This window comes from Aedes albopictus, unplaced genomic scaffold (genome assembly GCF_035046485.1).
Source record: "Aedes albopictus strain Foshan unplaced genomic scaffold, AalbF5 HiC_scaffold_576, whole genome shotgun sequence".
Classification (NCBI taxonomy): Eukaryota; Metazoa; Arthropoda; class Insecta; order Diptera; family Culicidae; genus Aedes; species Aedes albopictus.
This window is the reverse complement of record NW_026917394.1, coordinates 1,517-16,536: the sequence shown is the minus strand read 5'-3', so window position 1 is coordinate 16,536 and position 15,020 is coordinate 1,517. Positions and strand designations below refer to the sequence as shown.

Here is a 15,020-nt window from a genome sequence, read left to right as displayed (position 1 = left end):
TGCGGAATATTATTCGGTTGGTCGATTCTACGATAAATAAGTTTTCATTTGACGTGTTCAGATATTGCATGTGATACAATGCATGAGCTGTACGAGTGCACCGAAAATTTGCTTTCTCTGGGGGGAAATGGGTGAAATCACAGTGAATTTTCAATTGCCTGTTTTCCATGACAAAAACGCTTTTTTCAATGCTTTCAAAGTCCATGTTATCAGGTTATTTTACAGAAAGCTGTTTAACATCTTTTTCGGAACAATATTTGCCTAAAAAGTACGTCGTTTTAATGAATTTCGAAATGGTTCAAATTTAGATTACAATTTGACTAGTTCAAAGTTTGATTTCTTACCCTACACCACAAGGTATTCTAAAATTCATTTCAATACATATTCAGAAATTAACTCAAACACACAAATAGAGTTAGGTAATACTTTTTATTTTATTTTTTTATTTGTGAATTTTAACTTTAGCTAATTTTTCATGCGTTAGATAATATTCGTTACTTATGGGAAAATGTCGTAGTCTGAATTATTGCGATAGTTTCATAAATAAGAAATGAGATGCGGAGGATCTCAGTTGATCTGCGATATAAAATCTTTTTTTTGTTTCTTTTTCTACCACAAATTATTTGCACTCTTGCAAACAACTTTACATATATTAAATTGTGCATAATTGCAGGCTTTAATGCTGCAATCTAAGATAATAAGAATTTAAGTTAGGTGTACTTACTTGTGATTCGGATCTTCTGAGTGCCATTCCGTCGTGAATATTCTAATTTATTCATCTTTTCTTGCTGTAGTTCCAGCAACGCAGCTTCCTAAATCTGCTCTCTGTTCCCAACCACACTTCACATTTATTTACCGCTATCACAACTAATATGTGCGCGGAGCGCCGACGTTCAATATGTATTTTTTATTCTTTGCTTCTCTTTCCCCGTCACGATCTTCTGTTGGATTACGCTGCTTCGCTGGATTTCTTCTGATTCACTTACACCAAAAACCAACGTCCGCGCACTGACTGCTGCTCACTCAGCATACTGTCGTACTATCATGAGATATCACAATAACAACACCATCGCATGCAAATACGAGAATGAACGGTTTGCCTTGGCTTCAATTCTTCCCCATGGATATTGAGTGGCAATTTTCATCAACACAAGTATGATAAACTATCTTCAATTTCACTATGTTGAGTAGAGTAACACGAAGCAATTTTCGAAGAAGGATAACTGTTTTGCTAACTACGAATTGATGGATTAAATTATTGATAGCTTCTTGAATCTGAACTTTCACCTTAAGGTTTACAAACTTTTAGTAAGTTTAATACCTTTAAGTTACACTTTATTTCCTTAACACTTCTTTCGATTGATGACTTGAACACAGACACTCGCGCGAACAAATTTCAGTAGTGAAAACAACACAAGGCGCTGAATCGAACGTGTGCAACTGTGAGGCACAAGTCAGCTCCGTTCTTCGTTTCGTTCACGGGAACTGAAAACTGCACACCCTTGCGGGCGGATGGTTTGCTTGTACTGCCAGCCAGCAAGCACGCTGCTTCTGCTGGAGCTTACCACCACAACTACCTATACCCGACCGACCAGCCTCCGCGATGGTAGTAGTTTGGGAACACTGCTGCAGCACTTCTTATATTGTTGCTTGTCGTCTGTCTGTAACACCACTGATCTGATCTTCTCCTTACAGCATGGTGAGCACGACGGACGACCAACAACGACAGTGAGTTGTTGTGTTTTTTTGTAGGGTGGGATCTCTGAAGGTTACTAACTTTACGGTGGATGACTGCTATTGGGTGATATCTGGTGTATTATCTACTTTTCCATTGAGTGAATGAATCAGCTAGTTCATGCGGAAAGAATGTTCGACCTGGAAAAAAGGATAATAATGAAAGGATATTAATTGGATTGGAACTAATTACATACACCAATGTATTTTAATAAAATGATCAACTTTCATCTACTGGCAATACACTGAGATATTCATTGCGACTTTTGAGAGTTTTTGAGATTTTCAACGACAAACATTGTTAACTAACTCCATATTAAATAACTATATCAAATTTATTTCGCTATTTTTATATTCGTTGATGATAAAATTGTCAAATGGAAAACAAACTTGTTGTTCTGTATCCACTTTTTTCAATACGTCAAAGATGTCAAAATCATCAGTTTTTTAGCAGTAATAAATAGAATTTCATGTAAGGACAATCAATAAGACTGTATAACTGTCTCAGTGGAGTCCCAGTAGACGTTCAGCTAGATATTGTTAGGAGCTTCTGGTATCAGATTTGTACTAAACCTCCATTTTTACTGTCATCACAGGAAAAAAATCTAAAGAGCTAAATATAGTCAGAGACTGCAGTGAACTACGAGCAAATCAAAAATTGCTTTATGAAAAATTTGGCAATTTCGTAAAGAATTAAGCGTAACAACACGAAATTACTTGTTTTTTTTTTTAGTGTGCACTCTAATACCATCTTGTCGTTGCATTTAGCACCCTTTACCTTTATCCTTTTCGATTTCAACTGGATACATTCGGTAATCAACGACTTTTACGTTATGTATCGTATAAAAAGCTAAAGAAGTAATTACATCAATTAGCTGAACTATAAGGATCATGCGACCGAAATATACGAATACCTAACATTGATAAATTGATAATCGCAGATTTTCTAAAGCAAAAAGCAACTCTCAACGAAAAAGAAATAGAAGAAAATAAGAATATCCATTCACTTATTTTTTTTCAATTCTCGAAAAAAGTTTTCCGCATAGCGCTGATTCTTACTAGACGCTTGTGGTTTCGTGTAGAAGTTGCAGATTATCTTGGACCATTATTCGGAAGCAAGTTATTTTTAGACCGTGCTAGAGGACCAAGAGAAGGGCTGGCACATCAAGCACATATTTCCGGTTAGTCGACGATTTCGATAAAATGCTGAAAATTGCAGGATTTCTACAAAAACATACCGTCAGGAATTCTTCCTGAAACTTTTTTAGAGATGCCTTCCAAGCTTTCTCGCAAGTTTCCTTTCGTATTTTTTCACAGATTTTTTCTCAGTTTTCCTTATGAAATTACTGTGGAAGATTTCTGCTGGAATGTTTTCATGAAAATCTTCCAGGATTTCTGGATTTTATCAGAATTCGCCCGGAGTTTTTCACCGGGTTATCTTGCAGGAATTATTTGCAAGATGTCTCCCAGCGATATTGCTCCCACAGTCTCTCGCGGGATATCTCCCGCAGTTCCTCCTGCGTTTTTTTCCCCAAATTTTTTGTTGCATTTTTCCCAGGATTTCTGCGGGAGTTTTCCCTCGATATTTGTCCGATATTATCGCAGATTTATGTTAGTTTCTCGCAGGATTACTTTAAAATAAGTTTCTGCAATTCATTCCGGCGTAGCTCCCGGGATATTGTGGATTTAGCACCAAATTGGTGTCGGAAATAACTTCTTTGACTTCCGCTGCCTTTCCTATTCGTTAAACATAATTTCGGAAGTAGTGCGCTGTATAGTAAATCTATACTATATACATCGCACTACTTCCGACGTTATGTTTAACGCTTAGGAAAGGCAGCGGAAGTTAAGGTGAATATATGACGAAGCCACACCTAGAATTTTCAAGAGCACAAATCTGAAGAACCAAATGTCGGTTTGCGCTGAAAAGTTGATCGATTGGTGACCCGCTGGTGGTGACCAATCGATCAACTTTTCAGCGCAAACTGTCGTTCGGTTCTTCAGATTTGTGCTCTTGAAAATTCTAGGTGTGGCTTCGTCATATCTTCACCTTAAGGAAGTTACTTCCGACACAAATTCAGTGCTACATCCACAATATCCCCAGCAGATCTCCCCGGAGTTTCACAGAGTTTCTGCAAGAGTTATTCCTGTAAAGATTTCTACTAAAGATCCTATTCAAACTTTCCAAATTGAGGAGTACGTGCCCCTGGAACCGACCAACTGAAAGTTTTTCCTATGATTTCTGCAGGTGTTTTCCCGGATTTTCCACGAAAGTACTTCTCAGCATTTCTTTCAGAGAATTTCCCGGTATTGCTCCAAGAGTTCCTTACGGGTTTTCTCCCGGAATTCCTCCTGTACTTTCCTCAAGAAATTATCGTGTGATTTCGTTTAGAGTTTCTTTCTGGATGTCTGGATGTCATTGGGGGTATTTTTTTAAAGGTTCAGAAATTTTCCGGATATTTATCTAGAAGTTTCTCCCTGAGTTTCTCTTAGAACATATGTTACGGCATTGCTCCAGGGATGCCTTTCAAAGTTTTTTCAGGACTTATCCTGAATTTTCTTCCGATGTTTTATTCAGTGTTTATTTAGGGATTTCTACAGTAGTTATTGTTATTTTTTCTCATGGAATATGAGTGTAACAAATTGTGTACCTTTTAATTTCGCGGAATTTAAAGGTACAAAACTTATTACACTTATATTTGAAAAGGATATTTTACATAGAAGGTTCAGAAAGTAGTTACAGGATCATTTCTCATGGAGTTATTCCAGCGATCTCATTCAGTGCTTTTCCGAAGAAATATTTGAAGGAATCCTGGTGGAATCTCGCGAGGAGCTCCGAGAACAAATATAGAATACAGAAACTTTGGAGAAATCACGAGAAAAACTAGGACATTTGAAAAGGCCTTCTGGTAGTTATCTAGGTTGGAAACTTCCGGGAAGAAACTCTAAAAACCTTTGAAAGATATTCCAGTAGGAACAATGGGAGAAATTTCCGTGGAGCTCCAACAGAAATCTCGGAAAATTGTACGGGAGAAATTATTGGAAGAACTATCGGAAACATTACCGGGAAAACCTCTGGAAGAAATCCCGGAAAGGTACAACTTATAAAACCCCGTGAAAAACTCCTGCAGAAATCCTAGAAGGAACTGTAGAAAACTCAAGAACTACTATTAGAAATACCGAAACAAAAATCGGTAAACTCCGAAAGGAAATCTAGGAGCAATTCTGGAAGAATCCCTAGGTATGGAATCTTGAGAAAAACTTCTGGAGAAATCCAGAAAGACACACCGAAAAAACCTACAGAACACATCCGATTCCTAGATAAATTCTAGAAAAAACTCCATGAAGAATTCTTTAACAATTTGAAGAAGAAATTACGATAGGCATCCTTGAAGGATGGACAAAAGAATCTCCAATTAGCCCATGATTAAAGCTAGCCGATCGCAAACCCGGAGGCGGTGGTTCGGGAAATGTTTCTCGACTTCCTGTATCATTGTGCTTGCTACACAATATACAAATTCATGCAATGGCAGGCAAAGAATGCCCTTCGATTAAGAACAGTGGAAGTCAACAAAGAACACTAAGTTAAAGAGAGGCAGGACAAGTTTCTACGCGAACGTAAAGCCAGAAACAAGAAACCTCTCTGTAATTACGGAACGAATTCTGGATATGTACTTTCATTCATATCAAACGCTTTGTTTGTAGTATCTTGAGCGTTCATAATAATATTTTAGGATCATTACACATGTTTTATTGTATCTGGTATTATGGGGTAATAAAATAAATATAAAACGTTTGTAAACAAAAACTTTTGAACTAATTTAGCCTGGTGTTATCTATAGCTTTTCTATTAACTTTATGAATTAAGCACTGCTAGGAATAAATGAAAATACCTATGCCATTTAAATTTTATAATAATTCTTGTCATCACTAAGAATGGAATGGGCAAGAACTCTTCACCAGCAAAAGGTGGAACGTGAGAAACGGGAAAATAAGGTATCGTAAGGTATTTACCAGCAAGACGTCGTCGTCGTCGTCGCCGACCACAGCCACAACAGCACGATCACAATGAAGCCCGAAATAATGAAACAAAATCTGCCTTTGCTAGCTCACTGACTATTCTGTGGCCACTGGCACTGTCGTCGCTGGCGGTGCGCGGAGCGGATTCCACTTTGATTTGTGGCTCTGTGTGCGTGTGCAGCAGGTCTCGCCGTTCGTTGCTTTCTCCCACTTTGCACACCACTGGCCCGCCCGATTCCCCTGTACCCTTCAGAGCTATAGATCCACTTCGCTCGGATCAATTAACATTTTCTGGTTCCTCCTGCGTTTTCGGGCCTGTTATCCAAATATGTCACTTTTCCCACCGCCAGGACACGAATCGAAAACACGCACTATCACAACGGTCATGCTGGACGCCACTACCGTCGCGAAAATCTACCCCGAGCGCCACCACAAAACGAGCGAGACAACGAAAATGGGGAACGAAATTTTTTCACGACTGCAAAGAATGATGGACACTTTACTTTTGAGCTGAGACGACGACGGCGATTTACTACCGTAAAACAGTTTGCGTGTGAACGGAAAGATGAATGAAACTACACTGACATTACTGACTGGCGCGGCGGGGACGATCGGCCGACCGAGACCGACCGTCAGGCCAATGAGGTACAGATACAGGTGGCGCAGATAAACATTGCAAACCACTAGTTGTCTCTTTTGTTCTACCGCTGATCAAATGTAACTCAATTAGTGACGTCACTAATTGAGTTGCATTTGATCAGCGGTAGAACAAAAGAGACAACTAGTGGTTTGCAATGTTTATCTGCGCCACCTGTATCTGTACCTCATTGTGTGCGTAGTTCGAGCGGGATCCAGTGGGTGGCGTACAAAACAAAGTAGAGTGCGTTCACAGAGTTACAGTAATGCTTTATAATTATGTGCCATTTACGAAACAAAACAGTGTTGGTGATGATGTGATATTCACGTGTTAGGACGCCACATGCTGTTTAAAATTTCATTGAAAGTGGCTCGTTAAATTAACCATAGGGCGAGCCAGGAGACTGCAACAAGGACTGCAAGCACTGAGCTTAAAAGGAACTGTCGTGTCCAGACGGACACGGTGGCAATCCAGTTCAACCGATTCTGCCGGCTGAAATTCTTTATTACGAGGAAGGATGCAGTACGACTGCAGCGACCAACACGTTTGGTCGTGTTTCGCGGCGTGCTCGCCAGAAAGTAAACTCCATTGGAGTATAAACGAAAACTCGTTGGCAATATAGCGCTAGTTCGCTGCGCCATTTTTCGCTCTTTGGTAATCCAAGAGCAATCAGAAGTAAGAAGAAGAAGAAGAGGAAGGATGCAAATGATGCAACCTACTCGTGTAAAATACTACCTTTGAATCTTAGTGGTAAGTAATCAATGATTACTTCCAATAGTCTATTTTATGAGGCTAGTCAAACCAATGAGGTACAGATACAGGTGGCGCAGATAAACATTGCAAACCACTAGTTGTCTCTTTTGTTCTACCGCTGATCAAATGCAACTCAATTAGTGACGTCACTAATTGAGTTACATTTGATCAGCGGTAGAACAAAAGAGACAACTAGTGGTTTGCAATGTTTATCTGCGCCACCTGTATCTGTACCTCATTGTAGTCAAACGACAGAACTCCGCGCTCTGATGTTTACGTTTTCAATCATCGTCTGGTTGATGATGGTTAATGACTGCGCGCAAGTCAAGCGTAGTTTTTGAAACTGGCTAAAACCATAATAAGATATTTTTATTTAATTTTTTTTCGCTAGTTAACGAGTGAATCGTGACGAAAAAAATACCCGATTAATTATTGAGATTTATATTGCTTCTACGACAGCTTTTGAACCTATTTTGGCTCAAATTTCTCATATCTCCAATTTGTTGAACAAGTACCTTTTCAAAAATTACGCGATATTCCAGCAAAACAAACGTGCGTGGAATTCTGTCAGTTGACGCCGCTGCTGCGATCAGCTGTTCTGAAACGTCTCGTAAAATGGCTTATTTCGCTAAGGAATCAAGTCTAGATTGAGTTGAAATAAGGGCGAAATAACATGATCGATTTCTCTTCATCGACCCTCTCTTCTTCTTATTAAAGTGACAATATACGAATATGGTTGCACTTTTTGGCCATTAAACGCTAGGTTGTGATGCAATCTTTCATTTAAGCATAAATAAGTTGAATCAAACTTGCATCTTGTCACTATGTAACTCGTTGCAAAGCATTTTCAGCACTCTTCGTATTAATTTATCCAACTCCGCAAGCCTCGATGAATAAATGTACGACTCGTGCTAAAAAACTCAACTTTTTGCAACTCGTCACATCAATCCACTTATCCGCGAGCGGTAATGGCGGCGGCGGGCACAAATAACCGATTCGAATTTTGACGTTTCTTGGGGATCGCAATCGGTTGGCGCCACCAAACGGTGGGTGAAGGGGTGAGGAGGAGAATGAAACTGTTTTGACTTCCCCCCACGAAACGTCAAAATCCGAACCGGTTGGATATGCCCGCCGCCGCCATTACCGCTCGCGGATAAGTGGATAATTATTAAACAATCCATAACGGTTGGAACTCAGGCCAAACATGTCTAAAGGTCCTATCTGCAGAAGAGAGGCTCTCTTTGGTTTCCCTCTCTTTCGTTAATATCTCAGCTGTTTATTTGTGTTATGATTGTCTCCTTGCATTGAACGCTGGTCGAACCAATCGTCTTTTGATTTGTACTGCAAAAATAGTTGAAAAGTGTTCCATTACATTGCAATAATTGAAAGAGAAAGTGAACAAAGAGAGCCTCTCAAATGCAAATAGGGCCTATTGAAATGTTTGGCCTGAATTGATTTCGTAAGATCGTTTTCGCCTCGGTTCTCGCCAGGATCATTGAATTGTCCAAAAAATGTCTCACGAAACCTAATGCTCGACCTAATGCAAGCCTATCCATATACGTGAGAACAAAATATGTTTACAAAGTTCTTACAGATAGATTAACACGGGAAATCTGAACACAAACCACTACCACACAGGAATTTGGATCGGTCAATGCTACACGCAGAAAAATATCGATACGTTAAACCTAAAAACGCGTCTATTTGCTTTTAAAATTCTTGTATGCATTGAATCAATTTATATCTTTATTTGATTCTATTCTACTATAACATCAAAACAACAATTTTTTTGAATTGAAATCATATCTGCGCCAGATTGTGTTGTCAACAAACATTTATTATTGTGTCTATCAAACATATTTTTAGAATCAACAATCTGGATGTATTACGATCACCATTTTGATTTTGTAAAGTAAACAGTGAACCTTTTTTTTGTGCGAAATTGCTTAGAGAAAAGTGCAAAAATCGTAATTTTGGTTGTTTTTTCGATTTTTGTTTTGCTTTGGCTTTTGCTACTGTTAATCCACTTATCCGCGAGCGGTAATGGCGGCGGCGGGCACAACTAACCGATTCGAATTTTGACGTTTCGTGGGGATCGCAATCGGTTGGCGCCACCGATCGGTGGGTGAAGGGGTGAGGAGGAGAATGAAACTGTTTTGACTTTCCCCCACGAAACGTCAAAATTTGAACCGGTTGGTTATGCCCGCCGCCGCCATTACCGCTCGCGGATAAGTGGATAAAGGTAAGTGTACAACTGCAATGTTGTAATTTTACTCATAAAATCGATCATTTCAGCAATTTTTCCGAAGATGAGGAACGATTATATGAAAAAAAGGGAAATCGTATGAGGAAAGTTGAAGGTAATTTCAGAACGACTGATTGATTTATATGATTGCTTATTTTATTTACTTCAGAACTTGTTCTTTTAGATCGAATGTTCAACAAAATTAGCACTGCAGAAAAGGAACCGCGCCACACTACCTTGGAACGATATCAGAATGTATATAGTAGCATGCATTTAATCTTAAATTGTGTAACTTGATATATAGTTCAAGAGAAATGTTTTATTATGTTCTTAATGAAAATAAAATTTAACCAATAAAACTGTTTTTAATATCAAAACATAGGATGGGCCAGTTTTAAAATTTATATTTGTTGAAACAACAAATATGAATATTAGTTTCAATATGGCATCTTTTGTTGCTTCAACACATTGTTTTTATAGATTTGATAAATCGTATTTTTGTTTCAAAAAAAGTTATGTTTTGGCTGTGACAGCTTGTTGTTTTCGGGCATTTTTAGAAACAACAAATTCTATTGTTGTTATGAATTTGTGGATTTGTTGAATCAACAAAATTAATTGGTAAGCCCTGAGTCTACAATAAAATTTGTTGAAACTATGCAGAATTCTTTTGAGTTTACAATCCAGCGCTCATGGCGGACGATAATGGGTAGAACTTGGGTAGTACCCACCGGTGGGTAATTATTAAGTTTGACGTTTGGCTTGTGTCGTTTGGCAGTTGATGTCATCGCAGATTTTGTTTTTTTTTATCGCCACTCAACAGCAGAAAATTTTGTTTTTGTTTATCAATTCGCTCAGAAGAAAATATCAATTGGATGTAAAGATGGTTCGCGGGTGTTGTATCGGTAACTGTGATTCCAAGTATTCGGACGGCAAATTTTCGTTTGATCAGATACCTACTGGTACCACAAATTTACAGATACAGAGGCGTAAATTGTGGATTAGCGCAATCAGTTGCACCGATATCGATTACCGACACGCCAAAGTGTGCAGTAAACATTTTGAAACAGGTAGATAAATGCAATTTTATAAGTACTATTATTTTTACAATATTATGTTTCCAGTTCAAAACCGAATTAGCGACATTTTTTCTTTGACTTCCGCTGCTTTTGCCTTGCGTTAAACACAGGGTTAAACACAATGTCGGAAGTGGGGCGCTGTATTGTACACCTGGTGCTCTATACAGCGCCCCACTTCCGACATTGTGTTTGACGCAAGGCAAAAGCAGCGGAAGTCAAAGAAAAAATGTCGCTAATTCGGTTTTGAACTGGAAACATAATATCGTGATTGGTTTAGGCAAACCTGCGGCATATAATGAAACGGATAAGGTAAACTGGATCCCCACGTTGTTTTTGGACGAAAATCAGCAGATTACTGAGTATGATGATGTGGACCTGCAAGCTACCGGGACAGCGAACACAACGGGACAATATTTGATGAAAGGTTTTTTTTTTCTTAATTTCTTATTTTATAAACTTACAAACTCGTACCTGTTAAAAAGTAGGACTAAGAATACTTAATTTTGTTTTAGAGGCTGGACATATCGAATCAGATTCCGGATGCAGCGGACCTGACGAACAGAGTCTTGGGCAGACTCCTCTGGAAGAACTCATCAATACGATCCCCGAGACGATCCCATCAGAATGGACTGGAAGCAGGATTTGCAAAACGATGCAGTTCTTGAAGAAGACGATGACGAATTACTAGAAGAGTGGGTGGAGTATGATGCAAGCTTCAATTGTATAACAGAAGAATTTCTGGTTTACAACGACGATAGCGCAGAAAACGATATAGTTTATGAAGAGGATGTCTTGGAAAAGCGGTCGGCATTTACTATGGATTTCGACGGTAGAGATTTCGATGAGCCGGAAATCCTGGAAGAATGGTTGGAAAATGAGGTTGATTTTGAATCTACGAATGAGGAACATCTCGAAGAGAGCTTGAAAACTTGCCCGGAGCTTGATGATTGCCAAAATTGCTACCTGGCGCACTTGGAAATCGATCAGCTACTCGAACAAAATATAAATGAAAGCATGGATGAGCAGATTCAGTGTGACGAGTTTGAATCAACTGAGAAACACGCTGAGGAGATGTTCGAACAGCAGCTCGCGAAAAAAGATGCTGAGATTGAGCGGCTGAAACGAGCTTTGGAGCAAAGCAGGCGAAGGCAAATAATGGTTTTTGATCTAAAAGCTTTTGAGGGTAATGACTCGAAGACTCGTCATTTCACTGGTCTTCCAAACTTTATTAGCCTTAAGATTTTGTACGATTTTGTTCATGCAGGGATTCTAGTTTCATCACGAGTGTTAAGCAAAGAACAAGTTTTTGTCCTGGTTCTCATTCGTCTTAGATTGAATTTATGTTTCAAAACTATCGGTTATCTTTTCAATGTTTCTACGGCTACTGCATGTAAATATTTTTATTCGGGGTTGTACTCGTTATCCACTTATCCGCGAGCGGTAATGGCGGCGGCGGGCATATCCAACCGGTTCGGATTTTGACGTTTCGTGGGGGAAAGTCAAAACAGTTTCATTCTCCTCCTCACCCCTTCACCCACCGTTTGGTGGCGCCAACCGATTGCGATCCCCAAGAAACGTCAAAATTCGAATCGGTTATTTGTGCCCGCCGCCGCCATTACCGCTCGCGGATAAGTGGATACAAACAGTTGCAAGGGCTAATAAAATGGCCCGAAAAAGAGCTTCTGGGTTACTACACTCCCTTGAAGTTCAAAAAAGTCTTTTCTAGGAGTATAACCACCGACTAAACCGACGTGCCACTCGATTCCGAAACTTGACCGAAACCATTACACGGTAAATTCAAATTGATTGATGCACCAAGCGAAAAGAAGAAGAAGTTTTGACATCCAAGCGGTGTGCCGTCGATTAGATCCTCGTCGCTGATTGGTCGATGGATGTAAACGGCACACCGCTTGGATGTCAAAATTCTTCTTCTTACCGCTTGGTGCATCAATCAATTGCAGTGATCGCTAGTGTCAAATTGAAAGTGACGTTTAGCCCGTCATGACATTTACACAGCCGGCGTCGCGGCGTCTCGATCGAACGCTGTGTAAACAAAAACACGTGATTGCCAGTATTGTCAATCTGTAGCTTCGCTTTGCCTCAGAATGGAGTATTACGGCAATTACGGGATGCTTAAGAATTTTAGGAAGCAATAGACCATTCCCGTCTGACCTAACCCCACTTTTTTATATTTTTCTTCGAAAGACAATTGGTTTTCATGATCATTGCCGCTTTTGAATATTTTTTATATTGTTTCCTAATTTTCATACAAATTTTTGAAAATTCAAAAAATCTCTCCAAAATGATATAAAAATCTAGGTGGTGCGAATAGAAACGGTTTTATTTTTCAAGCTAACTAACACACACCTACACACTCCCGGCGCACAGCTTGTAAACACGCACGAGCGTTCAATTTTCTTGCAACCACCTCTCTCAGCGCGGTTGTCAAACACCCCGCATAATCACTAACTTTAAACGCAACGTTTCTCATACTGTAGATGACCATAAGCAATTGTCATTGAACCATTTCTCAGACTGTGTGAGATAACAGTATGATAACCATACCATGTACAGATTTGCCAGTTTGACAAATGGTAATCCGCCAATTTACAGTATGTGGAATAGGCGGTTAAGATTGGTTACCATAAAAAATCTCTCGTTTTCTCGAACAAATTTTTCGCAAAACCGTAAAGCTTACTGTCAATATACTATCCAGTTTTTCAGACAATTCATCGCATAGCAAATGGTTAGAGAACAGTTTAACCATAAATTTGGAAGGAAAACGAACACTGTATGTGTTATTATTGATTTATGATCTTCCATGGTTATTAAAGCTTATGCCATATGGGTCTAGTGTATTTGAACCATTTAAAAACAAAATTGCGGTTATGCGTTCAAGATCTTTTTATTCATTAAATAATAATCATCACCTCCACTCACAAGAGGATTTACATTTGTCCAAAGACCTCCACGCATCATTGCGTGCAGCGCATCCTTCATTGAAAGAGGAGCATCTCGGGTCTTTTTGATAGGATGGGCAGTGATGACTGCTGAACTTTTCCGATTCGTGGCGCGTCCCATTGTGGTACCAGTGGCACCTACGGCGATGAAAACCTACTGTCGTCCTTGCTCCGGTGGGAGCGGATTTGTAGTCGTTTGTGTATTTAGTGACGGCCTTGGTACCTTCGGAAACAGCATGCTTAGCCAACTCTCCGGGGAGCAGCAACCGGACGGCGCGGCGGTTTGAATTTCCCGGGAGGTGACCGTCGACCGCTTGTTGTAGTGCGCCAGAGGGGAGGCTTCGGCGGCGATGCGTTCGTAGACGTCGTTGACGAAGCTGTTCATGATGCTCATAACCTTCGACGAGACACCGGTGTCCGGATGGACTTGTTTCAGCACCTTGTAGCGCAGCTTTCCTTCTTCTTTTCATCCTTCACGGTGTTCTTCTGAGCCTTGCCGGCGAACGACTTCTTGATGGCCTTTCCGCTTACTTTCGGTGCGGTGGTGCCGAGCTTTTCGCGGTGGTTGCCGGTCACTTTCCTGCTCCTACTGGAATACGGGGGAAACTGAGCACAAAAAAAAAACAAAATAGATAAATCATCCAAAACTTACCTTTTTGCTCCCTCTAGTTGCTTTGCACCGTTTATTTGCCGAGACAAGTTTTCAAGTTTTTTTTCTGCAAACTGCAAAAGTTCGATCGGTACATACACCAATGTGCGCAACTATTTGGCAAACTGTTGAATTTAAGTGGCATATAGTGAAATACACTTGTGTAAGTGTGTTGCGAAAAAATAATCGCAAACCGTTTGAGAAAAGGTCTTTCTATATTGCCACCATATTTCCTGAGCTGTCATCCCTATATTATTTGACAATTTCTGCACAATATGACATATTGTTACAACTTGGTATGGGTTACATAGACCGTTCTTTATGATTGAATGTTTCGAGTTTCATAGTTTCAACAGAAATGCACCTGTTCGTGGTATAGTAACAGTAACAGATGAAGGGGACTTACTGTGTGGAGTGTAATACAAATTGTATTTATCTATGCGGGACGCCGTCGCGACGCTGTTTGGAAATGGTAAACATGATCAATCCACCAACATTCCGATTTTGTTCTCGTGTTCAAAGTTTATTATTTTCCATTCGCGATGGAAATTTTGATGGATAGTTGTTACAAATTTAGCTAAAATGGGCTCAAAACAATGTTTATCCTTCTCCTCGCTTTCCAACGGCTTGACAGCGGCAAATGGAGATATCGTGAAAACAGTTTTGATTATATCCGCAGCACCTAGATAACAATACTCTTCAATCAATCGCACAGGTTCAACAAGGTTTAACATAACCTCTATCTTCAATGTTTGGCTCCCGATGTTTGGCTCCCGATGAGAGAGTATATTGAGTCAGTCCGCGACACTCAGATAAAAATCGCCGTGCGAAGTAGTGTGGATCCGTCCCTGGTTTATGCGAGGTATGCACTTCAAGCGGAATCGCTCAAGTAATTTTCGTTCAGTGCATTATTTTTCCGTGACCGGAATGGTCAAGAAATTTAACA

General features: G+C 39.8%; 1 protein-coding gene and 1 long non-coding RNA gene across 2 annotated transcripts; both read right to left on the bottom strand.

Moving 5' to 3' along the window:
- Positions 1 to 724: 724 nt before the first annotated feature.
- Positions 725 to 6,371, bottom strand: LOC134284702 (E3 ubiquitin-protein ligase Smurf1-like; the record flags this gene model as incomplete). Its single annotated transcript, XM_062843824.1, is given in 2 exon segments — positions 725 to 1,875; positions 5,749 to 6,371. A coding segment is annotated over 1 exon segment (55 nt), but the record flags the coding sequence as incomplete, so codon positions are not given.
- Positions 6,372 to 13,345: 6,974 nt separating this feature from the next.
- LOC134284701 (uncharacterized) lies at positions 13,346 to 14,514 on the bottom strand. The gene is made up of 2 exons (XR_009995890.1): positions 14,078 to 14,514; positions 13,346 to 14,014 (listed from the first exon to the last, which is right to left on the bottom strand). It is a non-coding gene; the product is annotated as an uncharacterized LOC134284701 (long non-coding RNA).
- Between the last annotated feature and the right edge of the window lie 506 nt (positions 14,515 to 15,020).